Source organism: Amblyraja radiata, chromosome 2, assembly GCF_010909765.2.
Source record: "Amblyraja radiata isolate CabotCenter1 chromosome 2, sAmbRad1.1.pri, whole genome shotgun sequence".
Taxonomy (NCBI): Eukaryota; Metazoa; Chordata; class Chondrichthyes; order Rajiformes; family Rajidae; genus Amblyraja; species Amblyraja radiata.
In genome coordinates this window covers 33,873,578-33,894,608 of record NC_045957.1, presented here as the reverse complement: position 1 = coordinate 33,894,608, position 21,031 = coordinate 33,873,578, and the positions used below count along the sequence as shown (strand labels likewise).

At 41.6% G+C, this 21,031-nt stretch overlaps 1 protein-coding gene across 5 annotated transcripts in view; it reads left to right on the top strand.

Annotated features, from left to right (window-relative positions):
- dip2c (disco interacting protein 2 homolog C) overlaps positions 1 to 21,031 on the top strand; it is a 539,567-nt gene that overhangs the window by 498,188 nt on the left and 20,348 nt on the right. For all 5 annotated transcript variants that reach the window (XM_033044735.1, XM_033044743.1, XM_033044718.1 and 2 more), the window contains one exon: positions 14,415 to 14,476. In XM_033044735.1, coding sequence (XP_032900626.1) covers positions 14,415 to 14,476 — 62 coding nt within the window. The remainder of the gene's footprint in view (positions 1 to 14,414; positions 14,477 to 21,031) is intronic.

Sequence of the window (21,031 nt, the reverse complement as noted above, 5' to 3'; positions counted from 1 at the left end):
GAAAAAACTTTTTCACCCAGAGAGGTGTGAATTTATGGAATTCCCTGCCACAGAGGGCAGTGGAGGCCAAGTCACTGGATGGATTTAAGAGAGAGTTAGATAGAGCTCTAAGGGCTAGTAGAGTCAAGGGATATGGGGAGAAGGCAGGCACGGGTTATTGATAGGGGACGATCAGCCATGATCACAATGAATGGCGGTGCTGGCTCGAACGGCCGAATGGCCTCCTCCTGCATCTAGTTTCTATGGACCTTGCATTACTAAAGTCCATGTCGGCAGCATTCACTACCCAGCCCTCATCAATTAGCTTTGTCACCTCCTCAAAAAATTGAGTTGAGTTTGTCGGATATGACGCCCCCACACAAAGTCAAGCTGACTCCCGAATAAGTCTCTGAGATTTTCTAGAAGTGAGTATATCCCGAAGATTCTTCTCCGGTAATTTCCCTATCACTGGTGTAGGACTCACTGGCCTATACTTTCCTGGTTTATCCCTGGCGTCCCTCTGAAACAAAGGAACAGCATTGTCTGTAGTGTGTAGGGAGGAACTGCAGATGCTGGTCCATGCCGAAGATAAGACACAAAATGCTGGAGTAACTCTTTTTTGACACGAAATGTTGGAGTAACTGTTTTGGCGCAAATTGCTGGAGTAATTCAATTTTCAAGTCTGACGAATGGTCTCGACCCAAAAAGTCACCTATTCAGTCTCTCCAATTGTCTGGGAACTCACTTGTAACTAAAGAGGACATAATGATCTGAGTCTAGACTGCCTCTCTCCTGGGAGGATGTCCTAACAGACAATTAAACATCAATTTGCATTGATACAACACCTTTTTTAAAAAAAAGGTAGAACCTTCAAGGGCAATCTCGGTATTTATTTCCATGCAGAAGCAACTGAAAGGCACCGATTGTGCCTTCAAAAACAACAGCCAAAATACGAGAGAGAGGTTTATTCCAGACATAGATGCTAATTTAAAAAGTTTCTGAAACTTTTCTTTTCAAGAGTATTTCATTTGGACATCAGCATGAGCCGCTTGCAATGTCCTGTGGCGGTTGCCTCTGAAGGAATTGTCGGCATCATGTGCTTTACTCAGCTCTACAGGTTTAGCTTTTCAACGCTGAGGAGCAACTGTGTGAGTTCAAGTAAATGAAAGGCAGCGGTCATTTCTGAAATGTGCAGCAGCTCGGTGTATTTGTACAGCCCTGTGGCTTACCAGCTTCATAGTTACCTTGTTTGTGCTTTATTATTACAATCCATTGCATCTCCCCCCATCACCGTATTTCTGGAAAAGCAACTGCAGATGGGATTAATATACCATGATATAGGTTCTCCCTTAGGCTGCATATTCTTTGCAGTGACTCTCATGGTACTGCTCTGTCATGTTAATACTGTAAAAAGCACTTAATAAGAGGACATTAGCATATTTTTCTGTATGTAAAAATTGATATGTTGTTTAGCAATATGTTTCCGTGCTCACTAAGAACAAACAAGATGCAGAATCTGCCTCTTCCTGCAACAGTTGCTCCTCCTCATGTTCCCGCACCTTGCAATACATAGATGGGACTATGAGCCCTGATCACAAATCTTCATCAGAGAGTGCCTTTGTAAAGCACTGAAGCTGCCAGATGCAATACTGCAAAATAATTTCCAGCAATCCTTCATATTTACATCTTGTGGAGGACTATTGGTTAAAGAAATGCTCCTGAAAGAGAATTATCTCAAAGAAGCATTATCACATTTTACCATTTTCAAATTTGCACCTCTATAAATCTGCTTTCACTTTGCTTTTGGTTTTAGTTTAGTTTAGAGATACAGCGTGGAGACAGGCCCTTCTGGTCCACTGAGTTCGTGCCGACCAGCGATCACCCGTACACTGGTTCTATTCTATACACTAGGGACAATTTACAGATGCCAATTAACCTGCAAACTTGCACTTCTTTGCAATGTGGGGGAAACAGGAGAAAACCCACGTGGTCACAGGGAGAACGTACAAACTCTGTACCGACAGCATCCGTGGTCAGGATCGAACCTGGGTCTCTGGTGCTGTAAGGCAGCAACTCCACCGCTGCCATTGTGCCGTCTTGTGCTTATGTCCAACCGTCTGATGGATCAGGGATGTCAGCTTATCTGCTTATAACAAAGGTGCTTTGATGTAGTAGACAACACAAATTGATAGGGCAAATGTATACAGTCAGGAAAGGGAAGTTGTGCGTAGGTTCTTCACTTTTGGGGAGATGTAGACATTTTTCGCAAGGTCAGCATTAATGGTCTATCCCTAACTGCTCTTGAGAAGGTGGTTGTTAAAACACCTCCTTGACCATTGGTGTCTTTTGATGAGGGGTCTTGACAGTGTGCCTGGGCACGAATTTCCAAGATTTTGATTTGACATAGATATAGGAAAAATGATATATTTCTGTGACTTGGAGGGCAGATCCCTCTTGCCCTTGGCCTTCTTGATGGTAAAAGGGTGTTGCTTTTGTTTGGAGTAGTCTTTCCTCAGGGCGACTCTTATTATTAAAATCTTCAGGGAATCACTATAACATTGTCATAAATTTTCCACCAAATCATAATATCCAGCAGGAAGAAAATCATTTCATTGTTCATTGATTGAAACCATCAACTATCTCTCCGTCATGTGTTCACTTCTAAATTTGGACTTCTGAGGAACTGGCCTGGATTTGAATTCTCTATAATTTAATATAAGGTGCTCTTTAACTGTTATATGAATGTTGAACAAGTGGTGAAATTACTTGAGAACAAACCATACTCTGATTGGAATTGGCTGTGGACTTATGGTCTTCCTCACAGTCAAAACAAAGCCCAGGAGCAGATGCACAAAACCTGCAAATGCAGGCAAATCCCTAAAGTGAAGACAAAAAGCATTCACTGTTTCCATTCACTTTATAGATGCCAAGTGATGCCACATTGTTTATAGGCATTTAAATCTAAAAGTCACATTATTTTTCCAGAATTTGAACTAACTTTGTCTTTAGCTCTGTGTTTTAACATGACCTGTCTCCTTAAATTGTTCTTTGGTTTATCTTGCTTATATGTTAATGCGTGGTGTTTACAATTTTTTGTGTTGAGTGTGTAATGTTAAGATTGTAGTTAACTTTTGCAGAGGTTGGTGTATGTTGACACTTGTGTTTCTTTCCCTCCTTTCAATCCCTTGCTTAATAAATTTGTTTCCATCATCCCCACCCATGTCACTTTATATATATTTTTTGGTCTGGTTTTGTTTGTCTCCGACCTCTCGTCATCCTACACTCCCTGCTGCTGAAGCCTCACAGGCTGGGGAAGCTGAGCGAGCAGGTAGGGGGGTCACCATGTTCCCTATTCACCCAGCAATCACCTTCCAGCAGTAGGTCAGACTAGGGCTGAGTGTTGAGATCTCGGATGCGGGGATTGCTGTTTAAAGTCTTCCTACCCCTCCAATTCATTACCTACCAACAACCGCCGGGGTTTGTCAGTGAGTTTTAAGGACACCACTTGATGATGAATGTCCATTTGGCATAGAAATATTGAAATTTTAAAACGACAGGTTAAACCATGGTAAGTTTCCTTGTAACTTATTTTTGGGCATGTCCAACTTTTCTTTTGCAAATGTGTTAATTTTCATATTCTGTCGATGACAATGAAGGAAAACGAGATGGATAATCTATCTCCCTGCTCAGCACTAGTCTGTTTGCTGCTGAATATTTCACCAAATGTTAAATGGGAAAAATATCCGACTAACTCCATCCAGAATAGTGTGGTGAACTCTCTACCTGAACCTTTGTGAGACTGGGACTAACCCACGTGTCCTGGTCATGTTGCTGTCTTATGTGTTGGAGCAATCAAATATTGGACTATTTGTAACAAAAGATGTTTGCAACGTGTCAATAGGGAAGTTCAACACTGGTTGCAATTTGATCACCATTATTAGTGGGCTGCATCTTATCTCCTTCGTTCCGCCAAAAAAAATCAAACAACGACAACAAATGTTATGAAGAATCTATCAGGCAGAAATGTTAAGCGAATCTTAACGTGACGCTTTTTTAAATGGGTTTAAATGTTTTCCCGGCAATATTGTCTCTCCTTTCTCCACGTTGTTGGATTAAGGTGGTCCCTTGTGTAGTTGGAGTACATTCAGTATCCTATGAGGAAAATGGAATTGAGGAGTATTCGATGAGAAACCTCCCGCAGTGAATTTCAGTCAAGGACAGGATTTGAACCAACATTTCAGATCCAGTGCAGTACATGGTTTGTACTTCTGGTCTGGTACTTTTTACAAGCACGGCATCACTGCAGGGATTGGAACTCTCAGCCCTGTACGTAGCTGGTTCGGCTCCTGTGCCACTATTCACCGGCCACAATCGCACATCACCTGAACTTGCTTGACCCAAATAGGTGAATCTATCTTGCTGGCCCCAAACAGGACAGACGAGGGCGGTGAACATTGCAGTGGAGAAATCCAACCTCTGAAACTCCCTGAAGAGCTTCAGCATCAGGGGAAGACTCACCTGGCATTGTGCCAACTCGTAGGCGAGAGGTATGAGGTGCAGGAAGTCATACAGTGTTGTTCTGAGGAAACAGATAAACTGCAACGTTATCAATGAAACATAGCTGCGTTGAGTCAGTGGACTGGTCTATATTCAAGAAGTCAGCAGTACAACACTTTACTTTCACTTTAGAGATACCACGCGGAAACAGGCCCTTCGACCCACTGAGCCCGTGCGACCAGCAATCACCCCCTACTCTAGTACCATCCTACATACTAGGCAAATTTACAATTTTACCGAAGCCAATTAACGTACAAGCCTGTACATCTTTGGAGCGTGGGAAGAAACCGGAGCACCTGGTGGAAACCCACGCGGTCATAGGGAGAGCGTGCAAACGCAGCACGGGCAGCACCCGCAGTTAGGATCAAACCTAGCTCTCTGGATCTGTAAGGCAGCAACTTTGTTTGTAGATGTGTAGAGGACTGTGTGTCAAAGACTGTTCCCCAACTGGAAAACATGAATGAACCATGAGATACACTCCCAAGTGAAGACCAATTCTGTGGTGTTCAAGTCGTGTGGTCACCTGTACAGGAAATCTAGGTGTGACCTTTGCAAAGCCTTTGATTCTCCCAATGTAGGGATGATGCTCCAGGCGAATCTTTGCCAAAGGTCATTGCAAAATGCAATCTGTCTCTCCCTCCAGAAACCAGAAATGAATCCGATTTTTGTTTAGTGGGTAAACTGGCACAAGGAGCTGACAGTTGAATCTTGTATTCAGCATTGTTGCCAATAATGTGTCCTCCTGACCTATTCGACACTTTCAGCAGAGTTTTCTGTAAATTCACTTTGTACGAGGCAGGCACCTGGTGCGGCAAGGCTTGCATGCGATAATGGGTTACCATGGGAAGTCGGGCAGAATTGCTGGCTACAATGCATCCCTCCCTGATGAGCTCAATGCATTCTATGCTTGCTTTGAATAGATGGCCAGTGTAATGACGTACCTGCCCCAACAGCCTTGGGTGCACCTGTACCCACAGCCACTGTCACGGACATCATATCGGCTTTCCAGGGAGTGAACCCACAGAAAGCTGGCGGGTCCCCAGCCGTGTCCTCACAACCTGCTTGGACCTTTGCCCCATGACCCCAGGGGCTTTAAAAACTTTTATTACAGACCCCCACTAAATGATACATCATCTCTGTCTCAAAGTCCACTTGAAGACAGAGTTGAAGTGAATGTTCGTAAAACCCTTTGTGACCAAGGAACTTTTAATTTCCCTCCTTGTTACCAATTCTTGAACATTTGGGGGCAGCTTTCACTATTGGTTCTCCAAAAACTACTGGTGGCTTGAACATTTTCAGTAAGGGGTGGTGCAGCGGTAGAATTGCTGCCACACAGCGCCAGAGACCCGGGTTCTATACTGACTATAGGTGCTGTTTGCACATTCTCCCTGGGACCGTGCGTTGCTTTCTGCAGGTGCCCCGCTTTCCTCCCACATTTCAAAGACAGGCAAATTTGTAGTTTAATTGGCTTCTGTAAATTGTGTGTGATGTGAAACTGGACTGACATAGTGAAGTGAATGGGAGATCATCGTTGGTTGGCGTGGAATTAGTGGGCTGTTTGCCCGCTGTATCTTTAAAACATACCCTTTCAATAACAAATTAAACACATACTTTTGAAATATTAAAGCAATTGAACTAACCACAATTTATTTTTCTGTAAGTGAACAATTTACTTGTTCTTCCCTCAACCTAACAAACCCCCCATGAAGTGAATTGCTCAAAGTCCTTGCACCTCTTCTTTACCGAGGCAGGAATCTAAGAGCATCATGCCCTGAATAAAGTGTAGGAAGAAACTGCAGGTGCTAATTTAAACCACAGATAGACAAAAAAAACTGGAGTAACTCAGCGGGTCAGACAGCATCTCTGGAGAAAAGGAATAGGTGAAGTTTTGGATCGAGACCTTTCTTCAGAGTAAATCCTGGACATGATTAAATTGTGCCGCTGAACTCAGTGGGAGTGCAGCAATTGAGCAGAATGAAAAGTACAGTAGCAATGTTACAAAATTATGAGATTTAAAAAATCAAGTCTTTAATTTAACCCATCAGATAAAGCATAAAAATAAGTTTAGTTTGACACATAATTCACTTTCATATTAAAAAAAGTTATGGCCATTTTCATACTCGGAAATTGGCATATTGTTCCCTATTGCTTTTCCATTGACTCAACACAAAAGCTGTGATCGAGAACAGTCAAAAGCCCATAACTTTCTTAAAAATTAAGAGAACGGAAAGAAATTTTCAGTTATTATAGATTGAAGCATTCTGAAACAAATATGAAACAATCTTACTTAGATTACTTGAAATTAAAGCATATAGTTAGTTAGTTACCTAATTGTAGCTAATTACAAAATTCAATTACTAGATCTAAACATCTATCCATTTCTTAAGAATAGATTAACATTTTTAAATAGCCTAAGTGTCCAAATAACATTCACACAAGAATTCAGAATATAACATAATTTTTAAATCTCATTGTCATGGATTTATAGGCCAAATGGAAGGAATTTAATGTTTAATACCTGTAAATAAATGGCCATTTAAATCAGCTTGCGAGTGGGATTTTCTGTAACGAGACCATTTGGTACGTTGAGGTTGTGGTGAATTTAGTCCCCCATATCGGCAGCAAATACACTGCCGGTTCTTCGGGGAAAAAGATCACCGTTTCGCAACTTAAAATGGGAATTAAATACATCTTAAGAAACACATAAAGAAATACATAAAAATAAACTACTTTCTTTTACCTGTCCCCTACATAAAATCCGGCCCCGTTATCGGCGTTGACGGCTTCAGAAGCTGATTTTAAAATCACTCCAGCGATTAACTTGTCGGGCGAATTTTTTAAAAACACACAGAACGGCCGTCGAAACGATTCTTTAGCAACATTTTGCACTCCAACAAATATAATCCAGGACCAGGTCTGAAAAAAACCCCGTTTTAACCCCACCCCCCACCCCCCCCCCTCAAACGCGTCAAAATCGCGCACACGGCCAGTGGCAGAATTGCAGCGCCGCTGAAGGTAAGTATTGTAACATACCTAGGTACAGTGCCATCTATGTGAGTGAATTCAGGACGCATATTTAATCACAGTTGGCATGTTGGCATTTAAACGCTTACGTTGGCATTCACCAGCAAAGTTTGAGTTGAAGAGTCGCTGCACAGTTTGTTGAAAGTATCTCTGAACTAAAACCTCCTGAACAAACCACCTCAGCCCTAAACTCTGAAGGCTCCTCTTTCTACTTGTGAATGTTCCCATTTTCGACAGTTTTTCGCCATCATAATTTTGAATAGAATTGTCAATTGGTGCTGAAATCGGAGCACATTTTACTGCCTATTGCAAGGGAACTTAAACCATTTGAAAATTATTCACAAATATGCAGAAAGCAGCGAGTTTGTAATTTTGCCAACCTGGGTCAGAAATGAGACGTATAAATGAAGAACTGCGCATGTTGGATACATGAGCAAGACAAAATACGTCAGTGGGTCAGGCAGCACGTAGAGACGATGTTTCAGATCGGGACCCTTTAGAAATGTTTTGTGAGGTCCAGGTTTACTAACCAGACACAGTAGTGGAGTGATACAGCACATAAACAGGCCATTCGGCCCAACTCATTCATGCCCACCAAGGTGCCCCAGCAATACTAGTCCCATTTGTCCATGCCTGGACCATATCCCCCTCGACCTTTAGTATCCATGTACCTGTCTAAATATCTTTTAAATGTCATTATTGGACCTGCCTCAATTACTTCCTCTGGGGGAAAAAAAGACACAATGTGCTGCAGATCTGTCTGAAGAAGAGTCCCGACCCGAAACATTATCTTTAGATGTTCTCTAGATATGCTGTCTGAGTCACTCCAGCACTCTGTGTCTTTATTTGAAAAGTAACATCGGTACTTCCTGGGGTCTACTTTCTCTGGCAACTCGTTCCAAATACACACCACAGTGTATAAAAAAAAGTTGCCTCTCAGGTTCCTATTAAATCTTTGTCTTCTCACTTGAATCATATGCCCTCTCGTTCTTGGTTCCCAGCGGACAAGACCCTGTGCATACACTTCAATGAGATCACCCCTCAGCCTCCTGCTTGCCCAACCTCTCCCTCTAGCTCAGGCCCTTCAGTCCTGGCATCGTCCTCGTAAATCTTCTCTGCACTTTTTCAAGCTGAATGGCATATTTCCCTCAAAAGAATCACACTGGCAACCTTGATATGCACTATGACAAGTTGCTTCCTTGAACAAGTCCATTTAAAAAAAAAAACACATATAAATCATGGAGTGACTGAATTGTTCATCTTGTAGATATGTGATGTAGAAGCAGATTAAAACTTTATTATATATGCAGGTCATAGAGTCATACAGCATGGAAACAGGCCCTTCAGCCCAACCTGCCCACGCCAACCAACATGTCCCATCTACGCTACTCCCACCAGCACATAATCCGCTAAACCTATGCTATCCATGAACCTGTCCAAATGTCTCTTAAATGTTATGATACTGCCTTAACTACCTCCTCCGGCAGTTTGTTCCATATACCCACCATCTTTTGTGTAAAAAAAGTGACCTCTTGAAAAAAGTGTTCCTCTTGTTCTCGATACCCTTACTCTGGACAAGAGACTCTGTGTGTCCACCTGATCTATTCCTCTCATGATTTTGTACACTTCCATAAGATTACCCCTCACCCAACTGCGCTCCAAGGAATAAAGTCCTACCCTGCTCAACCAATCCCCATAGCTCAGGCACTCGAGTCCTGGCAACATCCTCGTAAATCATCTCTGCACCCTTTCCAGTTTTCTATAACACGGTGCCCAGAACTGAACACAATACAATGTGGCCTCACCAATGTCTTATACAACCGTAACAGTTGTGAATCTGTGGAATTCTCTGCCACAGAAGGCAGTGGAGGCCAATTCACTGGATGTTTTCAAGAGAGTTAGATTTAGCTCTTAGGGCTAAGGAAATCAAGGGATATGGGGGAAAAGCCAGAACAGGTACTGATTTTGGATGATAAGCCATGATCATAGTGAATGGCGGTGCTGACTCGAAGGGCCGAATGGCCTACTCCTGCCCCTATTTTCTATGTTTCTAACATGACCTCCAACTTCTATACTCAATACTCTGACTGATGAAGGCAAATGTGCCAGAAGCCTATTTAACCACCCTTTCTACCTATGATGCCACTTTCATGGAATGATGTACCTACACTCCTAGATTCCTCTGGTCTACAACACTCCCCCAGAGGCCTACCATTCACCGTGTATGTCCCTCCCTTGTTAGACTTCCCAAAATGCAATACCTCACATTTCTCTGTATTAAATTCCATCAACCATTCCTCAGCCCACCTGACCAACCGATCAAGATCCTGCTGGAAATGTTGACATCCATCTTCACTATCTACAATGCCAGCCACTTTTGTGACATCTGCAGACTTGCTAATCATGCCTTGTACGTTCTCATCCAAATCATTGATATAGATGACAAACAGCAATGGGCCCAGCAGTGAATCCTGAGGCACACCAGTAGTTACATGCCTCCAGACCAAAAAAAACAACCTTCCACCATCACCCTCTGCTTCCTTCCATGAAGCCAATTTTCTATCCATTCAGCTATCTTTTTTTCAATTTTGTTTAAAGAATCAGTGCAGAAATAAGCCCTTAGGCCCACCGAATCTGCGCTGACCAGCGATCCCCGCACGCTAACATTATCCTACACACACTAGGGGCAATTTACAATTATACCAAGCTATTTAGCCTATAAAACCTGGACCTTTTTAGAGTGAGGGAGGAAACCGGATATCCTGGAGAAAACCAATGCAGGTCATGGGGAGAATGTACAAGCTACATACAGATAAGCAACCGTCGTCAGAATCGAACATAGGTCTCTGGCACTGTAAGGCAGCAACTCTACCACTGAATCACTGTGCTGCCCTATCTCTATGTAGCTCTCCTTGGATCCCATGCCATCTAACCTTCCAGAGCAGCCTACCATGCAGAGCCTTGTCAAAGGCCTTGCTGAAATCCACATGTATACGTTTATAGCTCTGCCGTCATCAACCTTTTTGGTCGCATCTTCAAAAAGCTGATTAGTATATATTTTAAACCTGGGATATGAATGTAACTTTTAGTTTTTAATTTAAGAGCAAATAAGATGTTGGGAAGGTGATAACAGCATGTTTGTGACTTTAATGCTATTTAAATATTGAACACTTGTAAGTTGTCCACTTTAGTTTTGTTGTCTGGACCTGAGGATTATAGCAAGCCTATCATGTCTCTGAAACTATGAGTGGTTCTAGAGTCCCATAAAGTAGGAATGCAGGTGCAGCAGGCAGTGAAGAAAGCAAATGGTATGTTAGCATTCATAGCAAAAGGATTTGAGTATAGGAGCAGGGAGGTTCTACTGCAGTTGTACAGGGTCTTGGTGAGACCACACCTGGAGTATTGCGTACAGTTTTGGTCTCCTAATCCGAGGAAAGACATTCTTGCCATAGAGGGAGTACAGAGAAGGTTCACCAGACTGATTCCTGGGATGGCAGGACTTTCATATGAAGAAAGACTGGATAGACTCGGCTTGTACACGCTAGAATTTAGAAGATTGAGGGGGGATCTTATAGAAATTTACAAAATTCTTAAGGGGTTGGACAGGCTAGATGCAGGAAGATTATTCCCGATGTTGGGGAAGTCCAGAACTAGGGGTCACAGTTTAAGGATAAGAGGGAAGTCTTTTAGGACCGAGAAGAGAAAATCATTTTTTACACAGAGAGTGGTGAATCTGTGGAATTCTCTGCCACAGAAGGTAGTTGAGGCCAGTTCATTGGCTATATTTAAGAGGGAGTTAGATGTGGCTCTTGTGGCTAAAGGGATCAGAGGATATGGAGAGAAGGCAGGGATGGGATACTGAGTTGGATGATCAGCCATGATCATATCGAATGGCGGTGCAGGCTCGAAGGGCCGAATGGCCTACTCCTGCACCTAATTTCTATGTTTCTATGTAGGGCAGACTTCCCAAAACTGGCTGATTTCCTTTCATGAGAATATCAGTAACTAGATGGGGTTTCAAGATGATCTGGTAGGTTTGTGGTTCCCATTATTGAAGCTAGTTTTCTAATAACTGCAGATTTAATGTCTTGCTCTCCAGACTCTTTCACGAGTGGTTTAACCACAACCCTGTCCATTATTACATGTTCTCATCATTTTGAGTCTCACTGCACAGCCGGGTATAATAGGAAATGTGTAGGAAGGAACTGCAGATGCTGGTTTATATCGCAGACTGGACGCAAAATGTTGGAGTAACTCAGTGGGACAGGCAGCATCTCTGGAGAGAAGGAATAGATGATGTTTCAGACTCATTTTGTGTCTATCTTAGGTAAAATAGGAACATCCTCACTCTATCTGATCAAGCTGATGCTGTGAAGATGAAACAAAATTATTTGGATGCCCAAGTTAAGGGCCTGTCCCACTTTCACAACCTAATTCACGACCTTTTCTACTCGTGGACATTTTCCATCAGTCTAGAAAAATGCTGCGACCTATTTGATGCCACGAGTACCTACGACTAGCATCACGACCTACCTACGACCTCGTGACGACCATGCTGCGAGTATGAGTCAAGGGCAAACTCGGCAGAGGTCGTGAATTAGGTCGTGAAAGTGGGACAGGCCCTTTACTCAAGGTGCTGTCGCCTCGTGTCAGAAGGGTCATTGGAGATAGGAAAGGCTGAGGAGCTGAATCATAGTCCCACGGATGCCATGGAGAAGTGAATAAGAAATCAAGCAAAGCTCCTGGCAATTAAAACAGCTACCGCAACACAACTGGGCATTAAATTCCATCCAATCCATCTGTGAATGTTAGTTTCAGATTTCATTGTGGCCTTTATTAAGTTTAACGGTGCTCAGCCTGTACTCGCTGGAGTTTAGAAGGATGAAGGGGTACCTTATTAAAACTTACCGAATAGTGAAAGGCCTGGATAGAGTGGATGTGGAGAGAATATTTCTACTGGTGGGAGAGTGTAGTACCAGAGGGCATAACCTCAGAATAAAAGGATGTACCATTAGAAAGGAGATGAGGAGAAGTTTCTTTAGTTAGAGGGCGGTGAATCTGTGCAATTCATTGCCGCCGATGGCTGTGGAGGCTATCTTTGAGTATTTTTAAGGTGGAGAATAACAGATACATAATTGGTAAGGGTTATGGGGAGAAGGCAGGAGAATTGGGTTGAGAGGGAAAGATAGATCAGCCATGTTTCAATGGTGGAGTAGTCTCAATTGCTGAATGGCCTGTATCTGCTCCTAGACCTATGAACATGAAGTTGTTCCCAATAAAGTAATGAGCAAATGCTACTATATTAAAATTTGCTTCCATTTATTGGATTTTTTGTTTCCTAAACAAAAGCAGAGAATGTTATTAACAGTCATAAAATTACTTGTGGATGGAGTTCCCCCAGACAAGTGTTTTTGAATTTGGTTCAAGCTCTCACATGTGGACAGTTGTATGTTCTCATATGTTCCCTCATTCTCACAGGTAAAGTGACATTAGTCAAGTCTTGTATCTGTATCCATCATGTAATCAATCATGTATCTGCCAATGTTGTCAAGCTGGAGAGGGTACAGAGATTTACAAGGATGTTGCCACGTCTAGAGGGTCTGAGCTATAGGGAGAGGTTGAGCAGGCATGGACGTTATTCGTTGGAGGATGAGGGATGATCTTATTAAGGTGTATAAAATCATGAGAGGAATAGATCGGGTAGATGCACAGAGTCTCTTGCCCAGAGTAGGTGAATCGAGGACCAGAGGACATAGGTTTAAGGTGAAAGGGGAAAAGATTTAATAGGAATCTGAGGGTTAACCTTTTCCACAAAAAAAGGAGAGGTGGGCATATGGAACAAGCTGCCAGAGGAGGTAGTTGAGACTGGGACTATCCCAACATTTAACAAACAGTTAGACAGGTACATGGATAGGACAGGTTTGGAGGGATATGGACCAATTCTGGGCAGGTGGGACAAGTGTAGCTGGGACATGTTGGCCGAAAGGGCCTGTTTCCACATTGTATCACTCTATGACTATTCTGCTCAGTTAATATTTGACCATTTTGGCTACTTTGTTTTTTCATTTCATGAATGAACCAGATGTCCATGACATCTGGCTTGGACCAAATGTTTTATAAGATGCCGTGCGTTGTTACATTGTACAATAAACAGTTTATTATCTTGCATTTGATTACGAGTGGCTTTAGAACAGTTTTGAAATGGCAAACAAAATGCATTTACTTTTAGCAAATGGATTTCCAAAGATCCTGTTGTGATGTAACTTATTCTTGCTCTAATAAAGACATTAAGTTGGCTTAAGGAGTATGGGAAGTTTATCCTTTACCCCATCCTTACACTGTTTTGATGCAATTAATAATTGAGCTTGCACAGAGTGCTTTTCATTGCTGCCGTTGCACATTAAGCATGTTCTCTGAATTGGCCGTCGTGCAGGTTACCGCTTGCGCCAAGTGCCATACATTTGTCTTGATATTTATTACGTCATTTTCCTGCATGAATTTAGTTAATTGCTTTTGTCAGAGTGTAATCTTGGCATTGTTTGCATAGTTTGTGTTTGCAGGTTTTGTGGGCAATTGAGAAATTAAAACCGTTGCATTCACATTAACTATGCATGAATTGACAATTAGTATGTTAATTGAGGATAGTTTAAAAACATCAAACCTATATTTCAACCTGTAAAACAAAATTATGCAAATTGTGCCTTTTCTACACTTGCATTAATGAATAAGTAAAAACAATATTTATTGATAAAACTGTTGCATTGAAGGTTTAATCTAAGTTGGCTTCATTGTGAAGAAATACTCTGCTCTTTTACAGTCATCTTTTTCTAACTGTTTCATGCTGTTGATTACAGGGTACTTCGGGACCTGATCCTACAACTGTTTATGTGGATATGAGAGCACTGAGGCACGACAGGTAACTGAAGCAATCGTAACCACATATTTTCATGGGGCATTAACTTTTTCCCACAGGTACGCAATAGCATTGGACAGGCCTGCAGTATGTATGCTCATATCCAGCTGCCAGGAGAAAGTTGTACAGACATGTTAAGGCAGCTGAGTGTTACGTCAATTCCAAAATGACATAACCAGCACAGTGTAACACTGCAAAGTAAATTAATTTAAGGTGGACATTTTATCATCTATGTCCGCCTACATACTTGCATGGGAATTTAAAGATATGACATTTTTTTCTGTAAAACATTGGCGAATGGGTAGTCGCTTGCTTCTCCGGCTGGGTAACGGATGCTATGATATTGTCGGCTCTGTTGCAATGCTCTGTGTATTTGTGCTTTTCTTTATTGAAGTGTGCAAGAGGTGAAATGGAATTGTGATGAAGGGAACTTTAGTGGGGTAGAGATTCCAAAGCCGATTTTCCTGAAGCTGGTGGTCTGGCACCTCCATCAAAATTACCAGGGCGCACTCGATCATTTAGTTGAACAATGCAGGCAGGAAAAATGCAACCATTATTATAAGGTAGCATGGCACTTGAAAATTGCAATAGGATTTGGCAAGAATCAATATGAATTTATGAAAGGGAGATTACAATGTTAGCTTTTTTCAGATTTAGATAGAGTAAACCAGTAGATGTACTGTATTTAGACTAAGAATGCCTTTGTTAAGGAGTGCAGGAAGGAAATGCAGATGCTGGTTTACATGGAAGATAGACACAAAATGCTGGAGTAACTCAGTGGGACAGGCAGCATCTCTGGATTGAAGGAATAGATGACATTTCGGGTCGAGACCCTTCTTCAGACTGAGAGTCAGGCCATGTCTGAGATAATGAGGGAGAAAAAAACCATGTAAAAATGGGGAATAATTTGGAGTATGGATTGTTTAAAGAACAGAAAATGGAATAGGGGGGTTGCACGTAAGGTCACTGCGTCATAGGGCTTAACGCACGGAGCCACTCAATCCTTCTGGAGGACATCCGTATATGTTATTAATGCAAGAAACGCGTACTTTCCTACCTGTTAAAAACCGCCAAAATGTTGAATTTTTGCGCTGAAAAAAATTGTGGAAGTCGGGGTTGGTGTGAGAGACATGTACCCAACTTTAAAATTCCAAAAGTGAAGCGAAATTAAGGTAAAGAGAAGCGAGAGCTGAAGGGAGAACAGCAGCTAAAGTGCTTGGCGAACATATCGGAATTGAAAATATTGGGAATTATCGCGTTTGCTCTGCATTTCACCAACAGTAAGGCATTATTTGTGTTTTTTCTTGATTCCTTTGGTATCTAAAAAGTCTCAGAAGTGATAAATCTGGCTGTAAATTTTTCTTCAGATGCGTTTTCATTTTGTATGTAAAAACCCACTTGAGAACCATGGGCGATTAAAAAAAGTTACAGCCAGATTTATCACTTCTGAAACTTTTTAGATGCCAAAGGAATCAAGAAAAAACACAAATAATGCCTTAGTTGATGAAATGCAGTGAGCAAACGGCCAGTGTTCACCAAGCACTCTGGCTGTTGTTGTCCCTTCAGCTCTCACTTCTATCTACCATCATTTCTCCTCACTTTTGGAATTCTGAAGTAGGCTAAATGTCTCTCACGCTTATCCCGATTTCCATAATTATTTACAGCGCATAAATTGACAATTTTGGCGGGTTTTAACGGGCCCGCTATGCTGGAAACAATGGTAAGTGCCTACCTGCAGTTCATCGCGTGTACTCCACTTGGCGTGGCGTAACAACAGTACGGGTCATGGGTCGTGACCCGACTGCCGTGAAACCTCCCTATAGAAATAAATATGATTTGTTTTTGTGTTCGGGTACTGTAACAATTGGTCATGATTGATCTTTGATCATGATCGTGTTCATGATCTTTATCAATGATTTGAATAAGGGAACCATGCGTAATATCTTCAAGTTTGCTGACGATACAAAGCTGGGTGCACATGACGGCTGTGAAGAGGATGCAGAGAAGCTTCACAGGGATCTAGTGAGATCCCTGTGGACAGGCAAAAACATGGCAGATGGAATATAATGAGCATTCACGTTGGTAGAAACTGCAGAAAAATTAATTTTAATATTCAAAGGATCTGAGTGCCCTTGATAAACGATCATTAAAAGTTTTCAAGAAAGAACTGCAGATGCTGGTTAAAAGTTAACTTGCAGGTTCAGCAAGCAGTTGGGAAACTAAACAGAAGCTTGCCCTTCATTGTTGTGACGTGGGAAACTGAGTGGTCATCTTACCCCAATTACGAGAGATACCTGTAATATGGTATCTGGGTCGTCTCCCTACCTAAGGAAAGATATATTTGTGATAGAATGAGTGCAGCAAAAGTTCACAAAATTGATCCTTGGGAAAGGTTGATGTCCTATTAAATGATAGAACTGCACTCTTGAGTCTGAATGTATTATAAAGGTTTGTTTTTACTTCAAACAGATAACAACACAAAAGTTAGTAACACAGCAGTAAAATCTTTATTTCGCCCAGGTGGGTGTGGCAGTCAACTCTCACAGTATGTAAAATACAGACTATAGAGTCACTCTATCCCCACACACAGAGGTAATGTTCAATCAGATATATTTATACCCCAATAATCAGCAATTCAACAATTCTTTATCTTACAGAGCATTGTACAGCCTCTTGCCTGTTAGGATTGACAGGTTCTTCTGATAGAGGAAAGGTTAGCCCACATATGGTTATGCTGAAGGAGCTACTTTTTACAGATTCAAGCACTCTTGTTTTTTGACCTTGTTGATCTATTGTTTGTACATTGCAATCTGTAGAGTAGAGGGAAAGAAAAGTTGTTTGAACATTTTTCTGATTGTTTATATCATAGAACAAGAATATTGTGTTATTGTGCTGAAATCTCGCTTGGGTTATAGAAGAAAGGCAAAACATTTATGTTATTGTGCAGAACTCTCACTACTGTAGTAGGAGAAAGGTTAAGCATCCATTTTATTGCTTCTAAATCTACAGCTGAATCCATTTTGTAACTTTTAAATCTTTAAACTTTCTCAGTATGAGAGGGGAACTCATTGAAACCTAATGAGATTTGCCAGAGTAAATGTGGAGTTGATGTTTCCACAAGCCCGGGTTCTAAATAATGGGGTTACAATCTCAAAAAAAAGTGTTGGTTCCTCAGGACTGAAATGAGAAATAAAATGCTTCAGTCGGTGGAGTTCTGCAAACAGAAGAACTGTGGACACCCAGTCAGTTTATTCAATACAGAGAGGATATATGCAGTCTTTTACCCAAATAAGGGGAATCTAGAACCAGAACATATTCATTTAAGGTGAGTGGGGAAAGATTAAATAGAAAATAGAAACCCGAGGGGAATTTTTTTTTGGAACAAGCTGCCAGAGGAGGTACTGAGGCAGGTACTATCACCATGTTTAAAATATATTTGGACAGGTGCATGGATGGGATAGGTTTAGAAGGATATGGGCCAAATGCACACAGGTGGAACTAGTTTAGATAGGGCAGGTTGGTCGGCTTGGGCATATTGGGCCGAAAGGCCTGTTTCCGCACTATACAACTCTAAGACTCAAAGTGTCAATAGAAGCAATCGCCTGTCAAATCCAACTGAGGTGAAGTTAAAGAGACAAAGTTGTCTGAAAGGTTACATGGAAACAGTTTATTTTTCCACTATAAAACTGTTGTTTTTGTCTTTTTATAATCCAGCTTTTTTTCTGCTAGTCCATTTCTAAAGTAATCTTAAGTAGTTTTCTCATTCCCGATGAAAATCAGGATTTTGGTTGCAACCACTTAGACCCATGTAATGTAAATTGTGTTCCATAATTCATCGATCACATTATATCCAATTTAAATTATAGGAGGACACATTATAGCAGCGATAATTGCTCGTTTCTAAGCTTCCCACCCCAGTTTAGTTTCAGTAAAACACTGAATCAAGCACGAATCAATTAAACTTTATTTTACCAAAAGCGAGTCACAGATCACACACTGTACCTATCCCCACTGCAGGTTCGATCCTGTGTCTATCTGTTAAAGCCCCCTAGGCCTCGCACGGACAGAGGCACTCCAGAAGGGTTCACAGTCTCGAGCGTTCCTCTAGAAGATCGACCCTGAGCCTCGTGACCACGGACTTTTATATGCCCTGCGTACTCGAGGGCTGAACCACACAGGTGTGGTCTCTTAATCACCCAATTACAAATATCGATTAACCCCATACATAACAGGCATTCCCCAAACCCAATAATACAACAGTTCAATACATTGTATTCACAACGGACTTCGAGATGAAGTCAACTTGGAAACATTTACCCTGATTAACAGAACTCTCAGACAAGGCTTAGCACCCCATCCATAAACATTAGGCAGAGTCAGACTCTGCAAAATTATTTACAAGCTATTTACAAAGCCCTGGTCTGGTTTGCAGCCACCCAATCCATTCCATGCATTTAGTACCTGATTGACAGGGCTTGCAAGGCTTCCCATTCTTTGCTTGTGAATTGTAACTAAGTTCCAGACTCCCTGGCACCTCTCTCAGCCTGTCCCAGCTCTGTAGAGAGCAATCCCAATTTGACCAAATCTCCCAGCAAACTCTGAAACTTAACCCCATTTTAGAATAGAATATAGAATAGTTTCTTTATTGTCATTGTAACATGAACCATGTACAACGAAATTGTAAAATGTCAGCCAGTCAGTGCACCATTCAAACATTTCTAAAAAGCTAACGATACATACAAGGTAAAATATAAAAAAAAAGATAAACAACTAAAATAAATATCATAAAAATAGCACGCATAAACACCCAGCCCTACATCCTTCTGTCGATTTCACAGTCTTTTGAAGTCCTGACTGGTCCAATTTAGCCAGGATTAACAGCAGAATTACCTGTATTACAAATCTGATTAGTCACAAGTTATGGATTACATACTGTTCATAAAATGCTTTTAGAGTGTTACTTATAAAACTTTATCAGGTTACCACTCTTCGATACATTAAGGAGGGTTTCATCACACACATAGCCTCAGAATCAGATGTTCCTTTAGGAAGGAGAGGAGGAGGAATTTCTTTAGTCAGAGGGTGGTGAATCTGTGGAATTTGTGGCCACAGAAGGTTGTGGAGGCCAAGTCAGAGGATATATTGAAGGCAGAGATAGATGGATTATTGATTAGTACGGGGGTCAAGGATTCAGGGGAGAAGGCAGGAGAATGGGGTTAGCAGAGAAAGATAGATTAGCCATGGTTGAATGGTGGAAAAGACTTGATGGGCCGAATGGCCTCATTCTGCTCCTATCACATGAGTGTATGACTGCTTGGCTGCCACTGGTTCATGGACGGTTTTGCAGTTCATTACACAAACAGTATGAGTAATCATTTGAACCCACAAATCACAAATCAGAAAAATATCCTTTAGAACACTATTTTTGGCCGGATAGCCAATTGTGCCAGAATTGACAACACTGTTTATTTGCAAAGGGTCACCTTAAGAAGCTGTCACTAGTGATGCCTATTTGTAATAAGCATTTTTGACAGGAAAGGTCTGCCAGAAAATATTATTCATTATGGGACGGTTGGATGCTCCTGTCATTAGAAACCACAACCAATGCCCTCGCTTGGAATGCAACATCTTTGTTCTTGTATTTCATTATTGATTTGGGAGATTAATAAAAACAGCACAGTTTGGTTGAAATAGCTTACAGTACAGAATATGGTCCACCGATTAGATTAGCATTGATTCAATGACAAGTAGACTATTAGGAGAGGACAGGTGAAATGAGCTAAAGCAATCATTTGAAATTTGGTTAAAATTGAGGTCTTCAATATGTACAGCAGAGGAATCAGTGCGAAATTCAATAATGTATTAACTTCGAAAACAATTTATTTACTCCCTTAGTCTGGATAAAGGATGAAAATGCTGGAAACACTCATTAGTTTAGTTTACAGTTACAGCATGGAAACAGGCCCTTTGGCCCACCGAGTCCATGCTGACCATTGATCACCCGTTCACACTAGTTCTGTGTTATCCCCTCCCTCCACATTAGGGGTAATTTACAGAGACCAATTTACCTACAAACCCACCTGTCTTTGGGACACGGGAAGAAACTGGAGCGCCGGGGGAACTGCAGGCGGTCACAGGGAGAATGTGCAAACTCCACACCGACAGCATCAAACCCGAGTCTCTGGCGCTGTGAGGCAGCAACTACAGCTGACCACTGTGCTGCCCTGAATTAGATGGGGTGGGGCATTGGCAGAAAGATAAACAATGTTAATATTCAGCTCCATGACCCTTTGTCGGAACTGAACTTTCCGTTTTAATTTCAAATTCCCAGCATTTGAAGTTTTTCTTGCATTTTGGCTTATTAATAAATTGTTTCCGGAGGTGAGGTATTTTGACACTAAAAGTAGGTGGTGTCATAGATAGTGAACATGGTTATCAAGAATGACAAGGGGATATTGACAAGGGGATATAAGCTGGGCAAGTGAGTTAGTGGAATGGTGAATGGAGTTTCATTCAAATAAATGTGAGGTGTTGCATTTTGAGAACACTATTTATATC